General features: G+C 44.9%; 1 protein-coding gene across 1 annotated transcript in view; it reads right to left on the reverse strand.

The window, feature by feature from the left end:
• The window catches only part of CAMK1D (calcium/calmodulin dependent protein kinase ID), a 154,672-nt gene that overhangs the window by 39,580 nt on the left and 94,948 nt on the right, over positions 1-20,144 (reverse strand). The window contains exon 6 of the mRNA XM_060257866.1: positions 7,365-7,440. Within this exon, the coding sequence (XP_060113849.1) occupies positions 7,365-7,440 (76 nt within the window). The remainder of the gene's footprint in view (positions 1-7,364; positions 7,441-20,144) is intronic.

A 20,144-nucleotide genomic window follows, 5' to 3' on the forward strand; every position in this document is an offset into this window, starting at 1 on the left:
TGACACAGCCCCCATCCCTTTTGCAATCCGAGCTGGCACTCAGGCCGGGCCGCCTGCAAAGTTCTGAGCATAGACTGAATCCCCTGGTGCAAACCTGCTGGGAGGGCGCAGCACTTCTGGGAACAATTGTAGATCCAGGGCCCTGTCCAGGTGTACCTGGTCTAAGACAGAGGCCAGCCATCAGCCCATGAGAAGTTCCATGGGGCTGTGGCCCGTGGCAGTGCATGGAATGGCCCGCTGTCCCAGGAGGAACTCTGCAAGGCGGACATATCAGTCCCCATGGATGATGCGGTGGAGGGAGTCCTTGGTGGTCCACACCATCCATTGGTTGCTGGGTGGAAGGGTGATGACCTGATGTGCTGAATTAAGTTCCGTGCCACAAAGTCTTGGAACTCTCTGGATGTGAAGGCCGTTTCATTGGCAGTGACTAGGGTGTCTGGAAGGCTGTGTGTTGCAAAGACCTGGTGGAGAGCACTGATAGCTGCCCGGGAGGAGGTTGAGGCCACCGGAACTACCCCCAGCCACTTTGAAAATGAGTCCACAATTAAGAAAAATATCTGTCCCTGGAAGGGGCCAACAAAGTCTGGGTGGACTCCCAAGTTTGTATAGGGGTGTGGGATGGTGCTGGCCTGGTCTCCTGCCAGGGTTGGCACTTAGTGACCCTGCCAGGACTCAATCTCGTCATCAATTCCTGGCCACCACACGTAGCTGTGGGCAAGCGTTTTCATCCTTACCACCCCTGGATGAGTCTCATGCAGGGCGGCCACCAGAAGACCCATGTATCTCCCCAGAGTTCTGTCAAAAATGGACAGGAACTCTTCACAAATATGGCCAACATCTGGGCAGGCATTGATCTTCTGAATGCTGGTGACACGGATCTCTACTGACACGGGACTGAATCATGCCTGCCCCAATAAGCTTGAAAAAGGGCCCTCCACTAGTAACACAGCTAGGTTATCCTTAAACTGTCCATATTGGATTCGGAAAGAGCCAACCCCTTTTATGGCTACCACCTGCTTTTGAAAATCTCTTATGATAAACGAGGATGGATAAAGGCGGGATCCCCCCCCCCCATCTAGATATAGTCTGTTCAAGGTTTTGGCTGTGATAACCGAAAGGTAGCCCCCATGTCAATTTCCACCCCCTTGATGACCCCCTTGATGACCCCCTTGATGACCACTGTGGTCTTTAGCTTGTCTGGGGAAGGCATAGACAACTGGCACACCTGTAGATTGATGAGTACATGGAGTGCAGTTCTTCGATTTTGGCAAGTTCTTGTCATCGGCACTTTGCTGGTTGAGGATTGGGTGGGTTTGGAGCAGCACACCCGGGCCAGGTGCCTGGCCTTTCCGCAGCTGTGGCAGAGGGCCTCTTGAAAATTGCAGGAGCAGTGCTCATGGGGCTCACTACAACTAATGCGTGTCCGGGGAATGGCTGCTTCAGTCACACATGATGGTGGCTGCCACTGGGCCATGTGTTGCAGCTTGAGTGTGTCATCCCTGTCTGAGTCCTCAGAAGCAGAGGTAGGGATTTGGTGTGCATTGGCCTTGGGATGGTGGCTGCAATCCTTGGTGGCCTTCTCTGCAGTGGCAGTGACCTTCAAGGTCTTCGGAAGCATTGGGTCACCCAACTTGGCCATCTTATGTCAAGCTCTCTCATCTCTGAGGCCATAGGAGAAGAGGTCAAGCAGGACCTTTCCCAACCATTCAAACTCACCCTTTACTCTGAGTTCCCACAGAGCGGCTAGGTAGTTGGCGGTGGATTCTTGAGGGAGTTGATGCCGATCAAAGAACTGGTGCCATTGGGTCAGCTGGGAGGGTTGAGGGGAGAAATGGCCAATCAGTGTGGTGATGATCTGCTCAAAAGAGGAGGCTTCCAATGTGGCTGGGGTGGCCAGGCTCAGGGTGGCGAGCTCAACAAAAAGCCTTCTTCCTCTCACTACCACACTCTTCTTCTCTGATTTTGTGGAACATGAGGTAGTATTTTAGGCGCCTCACCCAGGTTTCCCATAGCTCGGGGTGAGCAGCATTGAACTCAGGCAGCGTTCCTGGAGTCATGTTGGCCAGAGGTGGCAATGTGCAGTGCTTGAAGAGCGTGTAGAAGCGGTATGTAGCTGGGGCTCACTCAACAGGATCCCATCTTCATTGCCACTGTCAAATAGTGGGTTTGACGCATGACAAGACTTCATTGCAGTTGATCCCAGCTCTTTATTACTTTATTTATTTATTTAATTTATATCCCGCCCTCCCCGCCAAGGCAAGCTCAGGGCAGCTCACAGGTTAGGGTCAAACAATGACCAGACAAGATAAAATAGCAATACAATAGGAACATAAAACAATTATTAAAACATCAATATTAGTGCAATAATTCATACAGACAATGATAGCAAATGGTGTGTTGGTCATTATTTGATGTTTCAAAGATGACCCAGGGCCGCCATAGCGTGATAAGAGAAATCTAAGGTGATGTTTAGACTTATGGGCCTAATCCGTTGCTATAGATGTTACTGTTATGAGAACGCATGGTGGAAGAGTGCCATTTTACAGGTCCTGCAGAACTGTAAAAGCTCTCGCAGGGCCCTAACCTCCTCCGGCAACTCATTGCACCAGCTAGGTGCAGCAATGGAAAAGGCCCTGCCTCTAGTTGACTTGAGCCTAGCTTCTCTGGTGCTGGGGACTGTCAGCAGGTTTTGAGACCCAGACCGAAGTGCTCACTGGGGCATATGCGGGGAAAGGTGGTTCCTAAGTTATGTAGGACCCTGGCCATATAGGGCTTTAAAGGTTAAAACTTGAAGCGAATTCGGTACATTATCGGTAGCCAGTGCAGTGCTTTCAGCATAGGTTGAATGTGTTCCCGTAAAGGAACTCCCATTAGCAGCCTGGCGGAAGCATTCTATACTAGCTGAAGTCGCTGGATTTGGGTCAAGGGCAGCCCCATGTAGAGAGTTTTAGAGTAATCCAGCCTTGAGATGACCGTAGCATGGATCACAGTTGCCAAGTCATCGCGTTCGAGAAAGGGGACCAACTGCCTTGCCAACCGCAGATGGTAAAAAGCTGACTTGGCAGTGGCAGTAACTTGGGCCTCCATTGTTAGAGAGGAATCCAAGAGCACCCCTAAGCTTTTAACTTTGGGCACCAGCATAAGTTGCGTTCCATCGAGGGTCGGTAAGCGGACCTCCGGTCCTGGACTGCAATGGCTTAGATACAGGACTGCCATCTTCGTCGGATTTAATTTCAGTCTACTCAGCTTGAGCCATCTCGCTACAGCTTGTAGTGCTGTGGACAGATCATCCGGGGTGGAGTCGGACTGGTCACCCATCAACAGATAGAGCTGGGTGTCATCTGCATACTGGTGACAGCCCAGCCCATGCCTCTGGGCAACCTGGGCAAGGGGATGCATATAGATGTTGAATAACATTGAGGAAAGAACTGCACCAAGCAGTACACCACACGTAAGTGGATGTCGTTGAGTTCATCCTCGACCACCACCCTCTGTCCCCGACCCTGGAGAAAGAAGGAAAGCCACTTCAAGGCTAACCCTGGATCCCAGTGTTGGTGAGGCGACGAGTCAGTAGCAGATGATCGACCGTGTTGAATGCCACTGACAGGTTTAATAACATCAGCACTGCCGAGCCGCCCTTATCCAGGTGCCTCTGGAGGTCATCTCTGAGGGCAACCAGAACTGTCTCTGTCCCATGGCCCGGATGAAAGCTGGATTGATGTGGGTTAAGCATGGAAGCGTCATCCAGAAAACTCTGAAGCTGCACTGCCACCGCTCTTTCAATAATCTTGCCTAAAAACGGCAGGTTAGACACCAGCTGATAGTTTGCCAATTCAGCCAGGTCCAGAGATGGCTTTTGAAAAAGGGGGCGAACCACAGCCTCCTTAAGAGACTGGGGGAAAGGTTCCTTGAAGAATGGACCTGTTGACAATTTCCTGTAGGAGAACCAGTAGGTCCTCCTGGCTAGCTTTTATTAGCCAGGAGGGGCACAGGCCCAACCTACAGGTGGTTGGGCATGTAGTGGAGAGTATTCTGTCAACTTCCTCCAGGCTGAGTGGAGTGAAGTAATCCAAAACCTGACTAGAAGACATGTTCAGGGCCTCGAGTTCATTTACTGTTTCCATAGTGGCCAGGAGGTCACAGTGGAGTGACAAGACTTTATCTGCGAAAAAGCTCGCAAAGGCCTCACAGCCAGTGTCCAATTCTCTAGCATTTGGTATACTCAACGGTAGGGTAGTTAAAGACCGAATTATCCTAAATGATTGTGCTGGATGCGAGTTCGCAGACGCAATCATAGTTGTAAGATATATTTTCTTAGCGGCCTTGACTGCCACCGCATAGGTTCTCATTTACAACCTATTAGCTGTTCTTGTGACTTCGTTGCAGGCTCACCGCCACTGCCTTTCTAGCTGTCTGAGCCTCCGCTTCATCTGCCGTAGCCCTGGCATATACCAGGGCGCCAGTTTTGTACGGAGGAGCAGAGGGCACCTGGGAGTGATCTCATTGATGGCCATGGTGAGCATGTTATGCCAGGTCTCCACTAGCTCATCAAAAGAATTGCCAGGGGGCCAAGGATCCCGGAGAGCCATCTGGAACCACATAGGGTCCATTTGGCTCCGCAGGCGAGCTAAATATGCTCGCTGCCTACACAGGGTTGGAGTGGAATATTCAAACGGGGCTTCAGGGCATAGTGATCCGACCATGGCACTGCATCAGCAGTAATACAATCCACTGTCATTCCTGCCACAAAGATAATCCAGAGTGTGTCCGGCCTGATGAGTGGGAGTTGTTACATATTGAGAGAGTCCCAGTGCCGCTATGGATGACACCAGGTCCGACGTCGATGTGGAGCCCACATCATTGGCATGGACAATGAAGTCACCCAGGACCAAAAGCCTAGGGTGCTCCAATGCCCAGCCTGCTATGGCCTCCATAAGGGCATTGGCCGGTGCAGAGGGCGGTCGGTACACCAGCCAAATAGCCAAACTCTCTCACGTCTCAATCACCATGCCGGCACATTCAACTCTGGTGATCCTTGGAGCTGGGAGTGCCCAGAAGGAGTAAGCCTCCTGGATGAACATCGTTACTCTTCCCCCCTATCCACTAGTCTGTGATTGGTGGAGGACCGAGAACCCAGGAGGAGCTACTTGGGAGAGAGCAACTGTCTCCCTGTCTCGCACCCAGGTCTCAGTCACGCAAGCCAGGTCCATATTCTGCTCCAGCAGGAAATCCCACAAGACAGAGGTCTTATTATTAATGGACCTGGCATTGCACAACACCAATGTCGGAGGCGAATGTTCCAACTTGGCCCCACTGCTTGCAACTGTTGGAATGGGACACAAGCTGGAAGGAGGTTGAGCATTCTGGCATCTTGGCTTCCTTACCTTATATAAACGCCTGTTCCCACCACTGTACTTTCCCCTCCCCAGGAGCACCAGGATCCCCAGCTCAGTCATCATCTCATGCTAATGGTCTCTGCAGGAGCCTCAGACCAATCAAGTTGTACTGAATGGTGATCACAATACTAAAAGCCACCAATTGACACCTGGTATGTTTTGAACTTGAACATACAATATTGCTCCAATCTCATCTACCCTATTTCACATTAAGTCTAACTAAAATACTGCAATTTGCTCTTACCCACTAAATTAAGTAAATACCCTACCCAATGCTAATTAATCCCCTCCAATTAGTACTGCAATAAATTTCATAGTTATTTCACTATCTAATTAATTGGCAGTTCAATCACATTGATTTAATAGCTAAAAATTTCTAAGCCTGACAACAGCAATTAAATAATCAATCCGTACTAAAAAACTCAATTAATTTAATCAACTTAGTTAATTAATCAGCAAAACATATGATTAATTTAGTAGCCAATAACTTCTTATCCCTATTAAATTTCATCCAGATTAGACTCAATGGATTCACTCTATTATATACTGAGTTAAAAATACAATTTCATGTTAGCAGATTAGCAGCAATTGATGTTAATAGTCCAAGTTAGCAACAATTTAATGGTTTCAGAGTCCAGTGTTGAGAACCAGCTTTGTGATGGTTGATGGAGTATATGAGGACTGGAATTGAAAGTCTTTGTATTGTAGGTGAAATAAAGTGTGAAGTGCAGTCTAGGTGCCAAAGTGACACCAAAATGCCGAGGACAAGTTCTCAGTTCGTCAGTGTAGAAGGATGAAAGAAGGAAGTGAACTTCCCGGCTGCAGCTCATTAGGTATAATATGAGGCCCTCACTTTGCTCTCGTACTGCCTGGTTGCTGGCTCATCGGTGTTTCATTAGCAAGCCAGTGCTAACACAGAAGGCTCTGAGAGAGAAAAGACTCTCCCAGCACTCCCCAGTTGTTCTGCCGACATACACGACGATATGGGCAATGGCGTGTTCTGGAGCTGAGGTTGGGCTGAAAGTAAAGAATGGACGCAGCAAAACTCGACTGCACCAGTGGCTACACCAGCAAAGGAGAGGGGGGAGGACTCACTGCTCCAGCACAGTTGTGGAGGTCCGCCGTTCTTCTCCCTGAGCCTGGGCACGCCTGTAATCCACGGCACGGCTCTGCCGCTCTCCCGTAGTGATTTGTAATTAGTGATTACAGCATTGTAATAGGCAGACTAAGACACTGCACTGGGCCAATGGGGTCAACTATATACACTCCGAAGTTCCCATGCTAGAATGTCATTGTGTCATTTGAACCAGCCAGGGGCTGGCGATTGGTTGAGGGAATCAAGAGATTTGAATCCTGCTGCCCATTGTTCCCACGTCCCCAAGCTCAGTCCTAAAGGCTGCAATGAGCCAGGCAGGAACTAGCAATCACATTAAACACAGAGTCCACATACACAACAGTAGGTAACACATGGACATTGAAGTGTCCCCCAGAAAGACTGATTTGATCATGTGTCTGCCAGACGCTCAGGCTCCATACGGAGACACAAGACTAAGCAAGTAGTGTCCTTGGGCAATCATAAATGGGGGCCTGGGCTGGAGTGATTACTAATTACATGAACTCAACCAGTCTTTCTGTATTTAACACAATCTATGGATTGCATTGAAGAAATAATATTGTATTCATCAGGGCTTTTTTGTAGAAAAAGCCCAGCAGGAACTCATTTACATATTAGGCCCCACCTCCTGATGCCAAGTCAGCCAGAACTGCATTCCTGCTTTATAATAAAAGCCCTGGTGTTAATTAATTAATTCATTAAAGAATTTATATGACATCTCCAGCTGCAGAGCCTTAAAACGGTCACTGCACCTCTCAGCAACCCAATCCACACGTTATGTTCCAAACCTGTGCGATATAATATTTTAGACTAATTAATAAATCAGTAACATGAATTTGCTTGATGGTACTTACAGGATATAAGCAATGACTCCAATGGACCAACAGTCCACTGCTTTGCTGTAAGGTTTCTGGGCCAGCACTTCAGGAGCTGTAACAAGGAGGGGGGGGGGGAGTCATTCAATAATATGGGTGTACAGGGTTTTCTCCCCATTTTCATTTCAGTTAGAAATAAATTTTCACTTTCAACATATTCTTCTGTTTTTTAAAACTAAATATAAGAGTTTTAAGCATCTTTGCTGCGTTTGTTTCAATCAAGACTACTCATTTCCATTTTTGTTTCCCCTTCCTGCCTACTCATTCCCACCCTCCACTTACTGTATAGTTTGAGTGCTGCTAGGGCCAGGAAATGGAGCTCACAGGAGGAGTTGACCTGGCCCAATGGAGGAGGCCAACAGGTTGGCACAAGATGGCAGGGAAATAATTTCTCTCCTGGCATTTCAGATGCACCCTGGGAAAAGTACAGGGTGGCCTGAGGAGCCAGAAGAAAGAAATTCTGTTTTCATCCACACTGGCCCATCAACTCCATGCCTGACTGGGCTAGCAGTTATCATGGCAACTGTCATGGTATTTGGCCCTCCTTCCAAAGTTAGTGCCCAGCCCACATAGTAACTGGAGGAAAGATGAGGAACTCTCCCCCTCCCTCTGATTGTCTTAAACTTTAAACTAGGCAGCAAGCATCATAATAAAGAATAGTAACATTAATGTCATTACTTTTCACTCAGCATTTCACTTTTCATTCTATGTTTCCTTTTCCTATTAGTTGATAAACAAATGAGCAAAATCCACAAAATATGACCAGAAAATTCAATAATTGTCTGTAGAAATTAATATGAATTTGCTTCAGTTCCACTGAAGTATAAACACAGAAGTTAATTGCTAGTCATTACTTATCTACCTATTTAGCTATTTATCTATGAATGTATATATCAATAAATATGTCAAATCAGCACCACAATGCTTTAGAGACCCACATAAATGAAATGCCATATCACTTTGATAGTTATATATAGTAAACTTCCATATCTTCAATATCATGTTTGAAGAGGGAATATTTATCTCTTCTGCTGCCTTCAGTTGTTCTTCCACCACTGAAAATTGCCAAATAAACTCCACTGAATGAACAATCCCATTGTCCCTCATTCAGTGAGTTAGTAGCAACAGCAATATATGAACATGCAAGGTGATCTACTCATGTGAACAGAGTAATAATGTAGTTCCTCTTCATGTTTCAGCTGTAAGCCATCTCAGGCAGGTTTCAGGAAAGCATAAATAAATGACTAAACTAAGAATGGGCATGAACGAAGCACAAATAATGATTTGTGCTAAAAATGGCTGGTTTGTGATTCATTCCAATCTGGTTTATCTGATCTCGCCAAACCTGAACATGAACCGGCCTTTTTTCTTGGGATATTGTTTGGTTCATGTTTGCTTTGTTTTTTCAGACAGACTGGTGCCAGCATGATTCCCCAAACTCTGTGCTTCTGGTCAGTTTCCAGTGAAACTGATTAGAAGCAGCAGCTTTGCTTTCCCTGGGTCCGTATGCTTCTGGTCAGTTTCCAGTGAAACTGATCAGAAGTGGCAGCTCTGCTCTCCCCTGCAGCTTATGGCCAGTTGAAGCTCCTTGCAGATAAAGGGCTGAGGCTTTGAGCCAGTGAGTACTCTAACATGAGATTCCACAGCCAAAGGGGGATATTGCACTGGAGAGCCATTGTCAATCTGAGTAGACCCGGGGGGGGGGGGAAGGCTTGCAATGCCCAGCCATTTCATGTGGCCCATCCAGTCCAACACTCTGTGTCACACAGGGGCCCAAAAAAGGAGGTTCACAAGTAGGGCTAGAAGCCCAAAGCACCAAGAATACAGAGCATCACTGCCCCAGACAGTTCCAATAATATGCTGTGACTAATAGCCACCGATGGACCTCTGCTCCATATGTCTAGCCAAACCACTCTCAAAGCTGGCTATGCTTGTAGCCGCCACCACATCCTGTGGCAGTGAATTCCACATGTTAATCACCCTTTGGGTGAAGAAGTAATTCCTTTTATCCGTTCTAACCCGATTGCTCAGCAATTTCATTGAATGCCCACAAGTTCTTTCTCTATTTTCTCCATCCCATGCATAATCTTGTAAACCTCTATCATGTCACCCCGCAGTCGACATTTCTCCAAGCTAAAGAGCCCCAAGCATTTTAACCTTTCTTCATAAGGAAAATATTCCAAACTTTTAATCATTCTAGTTGCCCTTTTCTGCATTTTTTCCATTGCTATAATAAACTTTTTGAAGTGCAGTGACCAGAATTGTACACAGTATTCCAAATGAGACCTCACCATACAGGGGCATTATGATACTGGCGGATTTGTTTTCAATTCCCTTCCCAATAATTCCCAGCATGCCGTTGGCCTTTTTTATTGCAATCACACACTGTCTTGACATTTTCAGTGAGTTACCTACCATGACCCCAAGATCGTTGGTCAGTCTCTGCCAGTTCACACCCCATCAACTTGTATTTGTAGCTGGGATTTTTGGCCCCAATGTGCAATTACTTTGCACTTTTTCACATTGAACCTCATCTGCCACATTGACGCCCACTCACCCAGCCTCAACAGATCCCTTTGGAGTGCCTCACAATCATCTCTGGTTCTCACCACTCTGAACAATTTAGTGTCATCTGCAAACTTAGCCACTTCACTGCTTACTCCCAACTCCAAATCATTTATGAACAAGTTAAAGAGCATGGGACCCAGTACTGAGCCCTGCGGCACCCCACTGCTTACCGTCCTCCACTGCAAAGACTGCCCATTTATACCCACTCTCTGTTTCCTATTAATGAGCCATTTTTTGATCCATAAGAAGACTTGCCCTTTTACATCATGACTCTCAAACTTACTAAGGAGCCTTTGATGAGGAACTTTATCAAAAGCTTTCTGGAAGTCAAGGTAAACAACATCTATTGGATCCCCTTTGTCTACATGTTTGTTCACCCCCTCAAAGAACTGTAACAGGTTAGTGAGGCAAGATGTTCCCTTACAGAACCCATGCTGAGTCTTCCTCAATAACTTGTGTTCATCAATGTGCCTACTCATTCTGTCCTTGATAATGGTTTCTACGAACTTCCTTGGTATTGAAGTCAGACTGACTGGCCCGTAATTTCCTGGAGCTCCTCTGGAACCTTTTCTAAAGATGGGGGTGACATTTGCTACCTTCCAGTCCTCAGGAATGGAGGCAGATTTCAATGAAAGATTACATATTTTTGTCAGGATATCCACAAGTTCACTTTTGAGTTCTTTCAGAACTCTTGGATGTATGCCATCCGGACCTGGTGACTTATTAGTTTTTAATTCGTCCATCAGTTGTAGGACCTCTTCTCTTGTCACCTCAATTTGACTCAGGTCTTTCAACACCCCTTCCAAAATTAGCGGTTCTCGAGCGGGCAAACACTTGTCATCTTCCACATTGAAGACGGACGCAAAAAATGCACTCAGCTTCTCAGCCATTTCCCTATCCTCCTTCAGTAATCCTTTTACCCCTTGGTCATCCAAGGGCCCCACTGCCTCCCTGGCTGGTTTCCTGCTTCTAATATATTTGAAGAAATTTTTATTGTTGATCATTATGTTTTCCCCAATATGCTCCTCATAGTCCCTTTTTGCCTGCCTGATCACAGTCTTGCATTTGATTTTCCACAGCCTGTGTTCCCTTTTATTAATCTCACTTGGACTAGCTTTCCACCGCTTAAAGAAATCCTTCTTACCTTTTACAACTTCCATTACTTTGTTAACCATGCAGGCTTTTTAAAATACCTATTTGTGTTTTCTGACTTGTGGTATATATTTTATCTGAGCTTCCAGGATTGTAGTTTTAAATAGCCTGCAAGCTTCCCCAAGTATTTTGACTGCATTTACCTTTCCTTTTAGTTTCCTCTTCACATGCCTTTTCATCTCAGATATTTTATCCCTTTTAAAGTTAAAAGTGGCTGTGCTGGTCTTTTGGGGCAACTCTCTATTTCTACAAACTCTCTGTTTCTACAATTTCTATTTCTACTCTCTATTTCTACAAATGGTGAAAGCAATAACGTTATGGTCACTGCTCCCAAGCAGTGCAATCACGTTTACATCTCTCACCAAGTCTTGGGCATTACTTAGGACCAAATCCAGGATCACCTGGTAGATTCTGTGACCATCTGCTCCATAGTACAGTCATTGTGAGCTTCTAGAAACTCAATCTCTTTCTCTCTATCAGAACACATATTGACCCAATCAATCTGCAGGTAGTTAAAATCACCTATTATGACACAGTTTTTACATTTAGGCACTATCTTTAATCCCTCCATCATATTATAATTGTCCTCTATATTTTGATTTGGTGGGCGATAACAAACTCCTATAGTTAAATTTCCTTTTGGGCCCTCTATTTCAACTCAAATCATTTCTAGAAAGGAATCTAAATCTCTGAAATCAGTCTTACTGGACTGTATACCCTCTCTGACATACAGAGTCAACCCTTCCCTCCCTATCCTTCCAATATAACTTATATCCAGGAATCTCCGTGTCCCACTTATTCTCCTCATTCCACCAAGTTTCTGAAATTCCCCCAACACTAAACATTCCAACTCCCCAATTTTACTTCGAACACTTCTAGCATTTGTATACAAACATCTATAATTCCCCAGGCAAGTTAGGCCTGCAACCTTCCTCCTGCTGCCTTGAGACTTTGGCAGACAGTCCATACTGTTTGTCACCATCTCAGTGGACAACTCTGATCCATTACCCGGTAGAAAGGTAATAGCTAACCCTTCATCTCTTTGAGATGAGTCCTCCTGAACCAGAGACATTTCATCTCCTGTTGGTTTTTCCCCAAGATTCAGTTTAAAAACTGCTCTGCCACCTTTTTGATTTTAAGTGCCAGCAGCCTGGTTCCTTCTGGCGACAAGTGGAGATCATCTCTTTTGTGCAGTTCCCCCTTGTTCCAGAAAGCATCCCAGTGCCTAACGAATTTAAACCCTTCTTCCCTACACCATCATCTCACCCACACATTGAGACTTCTAATATGTGCCTGCCTCTCCAGCCTTGCACGTGGAACATGTATCCCTTCTGAGAAGGCTACGTTGGAGGTCCTGGCCTTAAGTCACCTGCCTAGCAGCCTAAATTTTTCCTCCAGGACCTCACAACCGCATTTCCCCACATCATTGGTGCCAACATGCACCACAACCACTGGCTCCTCCCCGGCACTCTCTATCAGCCTATCTACAATACGCGTAATGTCTGCTACCTTCGAACCTGGCAGGCAAGTCACCATACGGTCAGTACGTGGTTTTGCAACCCAGCTGTCTACTTGCCTAAGGATCGAATCATGAACTACCAAGACCCCCCCACCTCTCCCTGCCCAGGGATGGTTCCTTGGTGTGAAAAGATACCCGCTCACCAACTGAAGAAGAGGTCCCTTCTGAGGGCGCATTCCCCTTGTCCTCAGCACGGTGCACTGTTCCCTCTCAACCCTCATGCTCCCTGGCAGCGGCGGGACATATGAACATATGAAGCTGCCTTATACTGAATCAGACCTTTGGTCCATCAAAGTCAGTATTGTCTTCTCAGACTGGCAGCGGCTCTCCAGGGTCTCAAGCTGAGGTTTTCCACACCTATTTGCCTGGTCCCTTTTTTTGGAGATGCCAGTTTTTAGACTTCCTCTCAAAACCAGCACAAAGTGACCTCTTCTCTTAATCGCAACACAAATTCTATCATTTTTTAGGCCACTGCAAGACAATAATGTTCAGTCATTGTCACACAGTGCCTTGCATGTTACAGATTTCATTTAATTGCTAACCCACATAACAGTTTCCCAGAGTTAGGGATCCTCCCTTTCTCAATACTACTTCCATCTTTAATACATTGCATGGATTTTAATCACATGCACACCATTCACAGTTAATGGTTCTCTACATGGAGTTGACCCTGACCTGGATAGCCCATGTCATCAGATCTCAGAAGCTAAGTAGGGTCAGCCCTGGTCAGCCTTGGAAGGGAGACTGCCAAGGAAGGCAGAGGTAGGCTATGGCAAACTACCTCCGAAGTCTCGTCTTTAGAACCTTATGGAGTCACCAGTCAGTTGTGACTCGATGGCAAAACACAACAACAACACATGTATTTTGCCATTTCATCTTGGGCACTTTATATCAGTGTTCAAAAAAATGAAATGTTGAATCAGTAAACAAAAAACATTACAAATTTGCTGAGCTGTTAAGCTTCACACTACCTAGTCCAACAGTATAGTTGTATAAATTTGGGGTTTCGGAAAGATTTATAACCCCCAAGAAACTGATAAATATCATCTTATAAAAATTACCAAATATTTTGAGCTACTCTTCAGTAAGACTGAGCACACCATCAACAAAAAAGGGAAAGACAATCCAATAAATTAATGTATCAGACTTAAAGAAACTTTTCAAAACATACTACATATATCGCCAATATAGCTGTTTTGGCACTACATTTTGTCTTGCCTAAAACAATGTCAAGCGATTACTAAAAAGACAGAAATTTCCTATAGCAGATTTCTGGTAGTTCCTGATCTACATACTGCTGAAGCCTTGCTTGAAGGATCTTTAACGTGACCTTGCTGGCATGTGAAATGAGTGTATGGTGTGATAGTTTGAACATTCTTTGGCATTACCCTTCTTTGCGACTGGAATATAAACTGACCTTTTCCAATCCTGTGGCCAATGTTGCATTTTCCAGATTTGCTGACATAATGTGTGCATCACTTTAACAGCAACGTCTTTTAGGACTTTGAATAGCTCAACTGAGATACCATTATCTCTGCTCATTTTGTTGTTAGTAATGCTTTCTAAAGCCCATTTGACTTTGCACTCCAGGATGTCTGGCTTGAGGTGAGCGATTTCACCGTCATGCTTCTCAAACACATTGAGATCCTTCTTGTGTAATTCTTCTGCGTATTCTTGCCACCTCTTCCTAATCTCTTCTGCTTCTGTTAGGTCCCTACCGTTTTTTCCTTTATCATGGCCATCTTTGCACAAAACATTCCCTTGATTTCTCCAATTTTCTTGAAGAGATCTTTTGTCCTTCCCATTCCATTATTTTCTTCTATTGCTTTGCATTGTTCCTTCAGGAAGGCTTCCTTATCTCTCCTTGATGTTCTCTGGAAATCTACAATCAGTTGGGTGAATCTTTCTTTTTCACCTTTGCGTTTCGCTTTCCTTCTTTCCTCAGCTATTTGCGAAGCCTCATCAGACAGCAACTTTGATTTCTTGCATTTCTTTTTCTTTGGGATGGTGCTGATTGCTGCCTTCTGTACAATGTCACTGTCAAGCGCGCTCATTTCTGTACTGCATTTTTCTTTAGATAGAGAGCAGGTCATCAGCTCTTCATTTCTTTCCCTCCTCATCTACGGCCAGTGGGCAAGTAATAAATCCATCTGGCCCTAGGATGTTTATACTACAGCCTGGATGATGTTACCTTCAAGTCGCCTCTCCCACAGTTTCGCACAGACAGCCCTTATCCCAGAGTAGTGTGAGAATGTTTGATGTTTCCAATAGTCTAAAATTCCTTAGTAATAAAATAGATAGTTGTTTAGAAACCTTTGAACCCGTGACTCAAGTATGCATCTGTATGGTAACCTTTGATGATATCCTATATAGCAACTGTGTAACTGTTTGTACGTCATTCCTCCCAAGGGTTATGTCCTTGGTACAGCTCCTGAGTTTCTAATAATAAACCTACTTTTGATTTAAAACAAAGGACTGGTTATTGAGAAATGTTGGTGCTTGACATTTTGGGAGTAATCCCACCTGGGGACTTAACCAAATTGGAAACTTTCTACCACAATGACGGAGAGAGCTCCATATAACGGAGAAGCCCCCAACAACCAAGAACGGCCGGTTGGCAAGGATCAAGGACTCGACACAGCCCCAAGACAACCTCCGTGGCACATACTCAATGCCAGGAGGCCAGCGGGGAGAGGGTCTCCGCTGCACATACAGTGACAATTTATACCCCCAACGGATTAGGGCCCCAGAAAGTCCACTAGCCTGATGGATGAAACACCCGCTCAAAGAAAGGTGATCTTAGCACTACCTCCCCTATGCACACGGATGGGGGACGACAGCGATCAAGGCACCTCGGAGGCGAGTGGAGGGGATGGTTGAGAAGAACGAGGTCCCGATCTGATCCCAGATGAGGAGGAGGAGGAAGAACAAAATTCCAACCCACGGGACTTCCTCCAAATGATGAAGTTGGAGATGGCAGAGATGGCCAGAGGTCTCAAGAGAAGAAATGCGAGCAAACAACGCATTCATGACCCAAGATGTGAGAAGGCAACTAGACCGGGCACTGCAACCACCAGCACCGAGAGTGTGGCAACCACATCAACCCCCTCTGCCACAACCGCAACAACCTCAGCCGCCACCGCCGAGGGATTATGGCAGAGGCTGAGAGCTGGATGCCCCCTTCAACGGGGACCCTGAGGAGGTGGAATAGTTTTCGATAGAAGCTAACAGCTTCGTGTTCTATTGGGGGCCCATCTTTCCTGATGAGTTTAGTCGAATGGATTACTTAAGCTCCAAACTAAAAGTGGCTGCCAAGAGATGGTACATGAGTCTGTATGAAACCTGGAGCCCTGAGCTACATCCCCTCAAAGAACTCTAACAGGTTAGTGAGACAAGATCTTCCCTTACAGAACCCATGCTGAGTCTTCCTCAATAATTTTTGTTCATCAATGTGCCTACTAATTCTCTTTTTGATAACGGTTTCCACCAACTTTTCCGGTATTGAAGTCAGACTGACTGACCTATAATTTCCTGGATCTCCTCTGGAACCCTTTTAAAAGATGGAAGTGACATTAGCTACCTTCCAGTCCTCAGGGATGGAGGCAGATTTCAATGAAAGATTACATATTTTTGTCAGGAGATCGACAAGTTCACCTTTGAGTTCTTTCAGAACTCTTGGATGTATGCCATCCGGGCCTGGTGACTTATCAGTTTTTAACTTGTCTATCAATAGTAGGACCTCCTCTCTCGTCAGCTCAATCTGACTCAAGTCTTTCAACACCCCTCCTGAAATCAGTGGTTCTAGAGTGGACAAACACTTTTCATCTTCCACAGTGAAGATGGAGGCAAAAAATGCATCCAGCTTCTCAGCCATTTCCCTATCCTTCAGTAATCCTCTTCCCCTTTGTTTGTCCAAGGGCCCCACTGCCTCCCTGGCTGGTTTCTTGCTTCTAATGGAACTGAAGAAATTTTTATTGTTGGTCTTTATGTTTTTTGCAATATGCTCCTCATAGTTCCTTTTTGCCTGCCTGATCACAGACTTGCATTTGATTTGCCACAGCCTGTGTTCCGTTTTATTAACCTCATTTGGACTAGCTTTCCACCGCTTAAAGGATTCCTTTTTACCTTTTACAGCTTCCATTACTTTATTTGTTAACCATACAGATCTTTTTCTATACCTATTCGTGTTGTGTCTTTCCCGACTTGCAGTATGTATTTATCTGACCTTCTGGGACTGTAGTTTTAAATAGCCTCCAAGCTTCCCCAAGGGTTTTGGCCCTATTTACCTTTCTTTTCAGTTTCCTCCTCACATGCCTGCTCATCTCAGAGAAGTTATCCCTTTTAAAGTTAAAAGTGGGTGTGCTGGTGTTTTTGGGCAACTATTTATACAAATGGTGAACTCAATAACATTATGGTCACTGCTCCCAAGTGGTGCAATCACTTTTGCATCTCTCACCAGGTCTTGGGCATTACTTAGGACCAAGTCCAGGATTCCCTCTCCCCAGTAGGCTCTGTGACCATCTGCTCCATAGCACAGTCATTGAGAATGTCTAGAAACTCAATCTCTTTCTCCCAACCTGAACACATATTGGCCCAATCAATGTGCAAATAGTTAAAATCACCTATTATGACACAGTTTTTCTGTCTAGCCGCTATCTTTAATTGTTTCATCATTTTATAATCATCCTCCATCTGTTGATCCGATGGGCAATAACAAACTCCCAGAGTTAAGCTTCTTTTTGGGCACACTATTTCAACCCAAAGCATTTCAAGAAACAAATCTAATTCTCTGACCTTCTCAAGCTTACTGGACTGTATACCAGGGCATACAGATCCACCCTATTTCCAACTCTTCTCTCCCTATCCTTTCAATATAATTTATATCCAGGAATCACCGTGTCCAACTGTTCTTCCACATTCCAGCAAATTTCTGAAATGCCCACAATGTCTATATTTTCCCTCAACACTAATTATTCCAAATCCCCGATTTTGCCTTGGACACTTCTCACATTTTTATATAAACATCTATAATTTCCCAAGCAAGTTAGGCCTGCGACCTTCCTCCTGCTGCCTCAAGACTATGTCAGGCAGTCCATACTGTTTCTCATAGTGGACAACTCTATTCCGGTAGAAAAGAAACAGCTAACCCATCATCCCTTTGAGATGAGTCATCCCAAACCAGAGACATTTCATCTCCTGTTGGCTTTCCACCAAGTTTCAGTTTAAAAACTGCTCTGCCATCTTTTTGATTTAAAGTGCCAACAGCCTGGTTCCCTCTTGGGACAAGTGGAGACCATCTCTTTTGTACAGCTCCCTCTTGTTCCAAAAAGCAACCCAGTGCCTAACAAACTTGAACTCTTCCTCCCCACAGACCAACCTCCTGGTTCATATGAGTTTGTTGTTCAGTCACAAACCATGATCTGAATTGCAAAAGTATCATTTGTGTCCAACCCTAGGTATTATAGCATGCCAGTGTTATACACACATACACACGCACACATACACTAGGAAATAAAAATATTTAGAAAGAGTGAACAAGCATGGAAAGGACAAATCAATATGGGGAGCATATTCTGAAAATTATAACTGGACGTTATCACTGTAAGTCAAGGTAAGCTGGATGTCGTCAAACATGAGATGACAAGACTGAACATCGACATCTTCAGAATCAGTGAACTAAAATGGACGGCGACAGGCGAAATTAACTCAAAGGATCACAACATCTATTACTGTGGGCAAGAGTCCCGCAGAAGAAATGGTGTGGTCTTTATAGTTAACAAAAGAGTGAGGAAGGCAGTAATGGGGTACAATCTCAAAAATGACAGAATGATCTCGGTCCATATCCAAGGCAGAACATTCAATATCACAGTAATCCAAGTCTTTGCCCCAACCACTGATGCAGAAGAGTATGAAGTGGACTAGTTCTATAAAGATCTACAACACCTTCTAGAACTAACACCTAAAAAGGATGTCCTCCTCATCATATGGGACTGGAATGCCAAAGTAGGAAGTCAAAAGGTAAATGGACAAGTTTGGCCTTGGATAACAAAATGAAGCCGGGCAAAGGCTAATAGAGTTTTGTCAAGAGAACAAGCTGGTCATAGCAAATACCTCTTCCACCACCCTACAAGGCAACTCTACACATGGACAACACCTGAAAGACACAGAAATCAGGTTGATTATATACTCTGCAGTCAAAGATGGAGAAGCTAATTACAGTCAGCAAAAACAAGACCTGAAGCTGACTGTGGCTCAGATCATGAGCTACTCATTGCAAAATTCAGACTTAAACTGAAGAAAACTGGGGAAACGATTAAGCCATTCAGGTTGACCTTGATCAGATCCCTTATGAATATACAGTGGGGGTGAAGAATAGGTTTAAGGAACTAGAGTTGATAGAATGCCTGAAGAACTATGGATGGAGGTTCGTAACATTGTACAGAAGGCAGCAATCAGCACCATCCCAAAGAAAAAGAAATGTAAGAAACCAAAGTGGCTGTCTGATGAGGCTTTGCAAATAGCTGAGGAAAGAAGGAAAGCGAAACGCAAAGGTGAAAAAGAAAGATTCACCCAACTGAATGTAGATTTCCAGAGAACAGCAAGGAGAGATAAGGAGGCCTTCCTGAAGGAACAATGCAAAGCAACAGAGGAAAATAATAGAACGGGAAGGACAAGAGATCTCTTCAAGAAAATTGGAGAAATCAAGGGAATGTTTTGTGCAAACATGGCCATGATAAGGGACAAAAATGGTAGGGACCTAACAGAAGCAGAAGAGATTAGGAAGAGGTGGCAAGAATACACAGAATAATTATACAAGAAGGATCTCAATGTCCTTGACAACCATGACGGTGAAATTGCTGACCTCGAGCCAGACATCCTGGAGTCAGACATCCTGGAGTGCGAAGTCAAATGGGCCTTAGAAAGCATTACTAACAACAAAATGAGCGGAGATGACAGTATCTCAGTTGAGCTATTGAAAGTCCTAAAAGACAATGCTCTTAAAGTGATGCACTCATTATGTGAGCAAATTTGAAAAATGCAACAGTGGCCACAGGATTGGAAAAGGTCAGTTTATATTCCAATCCCAAAGAAGGGTAACGCCAAGGAATGTTCAAACTATCGCACCATTGCACTCATTTCACACGCCAGGAAGGTCATGTTAAAGATCCTTCAAGCTAGGCTTCAGCAGTATGTGGATCGGGAACTTCCAGAAGTTCAAGCTGAGTTTCAGAGACGTAGAGGAACTAGAAATCAAATTGCCAACAGGCGCTGGATTATTTCTGCTTCATTGACTACGCTAAAGCATTTGATTGCGTGAATCACAACAAACTGTAGCAAATCCTTAAAGAGATGGGAGTACCAGAGCACCTCAGATGTCTCCTGAGAAACCTGTATAAGGGTCAAGAAGCAACAGAACAGGATATGGAACAAATGATTGGTTTAGAATAGGAAAAGGAGTTCAACAAGGATGAATATTGTCACCCTGCTTATTTAATTTATATGCAGAGTATATCATGCAG

Source organism: Heteronotia binoei, chromosome 17, assembly GCF_032191835.1.
Source record: "Heteronotia binoei isolate CCM8104 ecotype False Entrance Well chromosome 17, APGP_CSIRO_Hbin_v1, whole genome shotgun sequence".
NCBI lineage: Eukaryota > Metazoa > Chordata > Lepidosauria > Squamata > Gekkonidae > Heteronotia > Heteronotia binoei.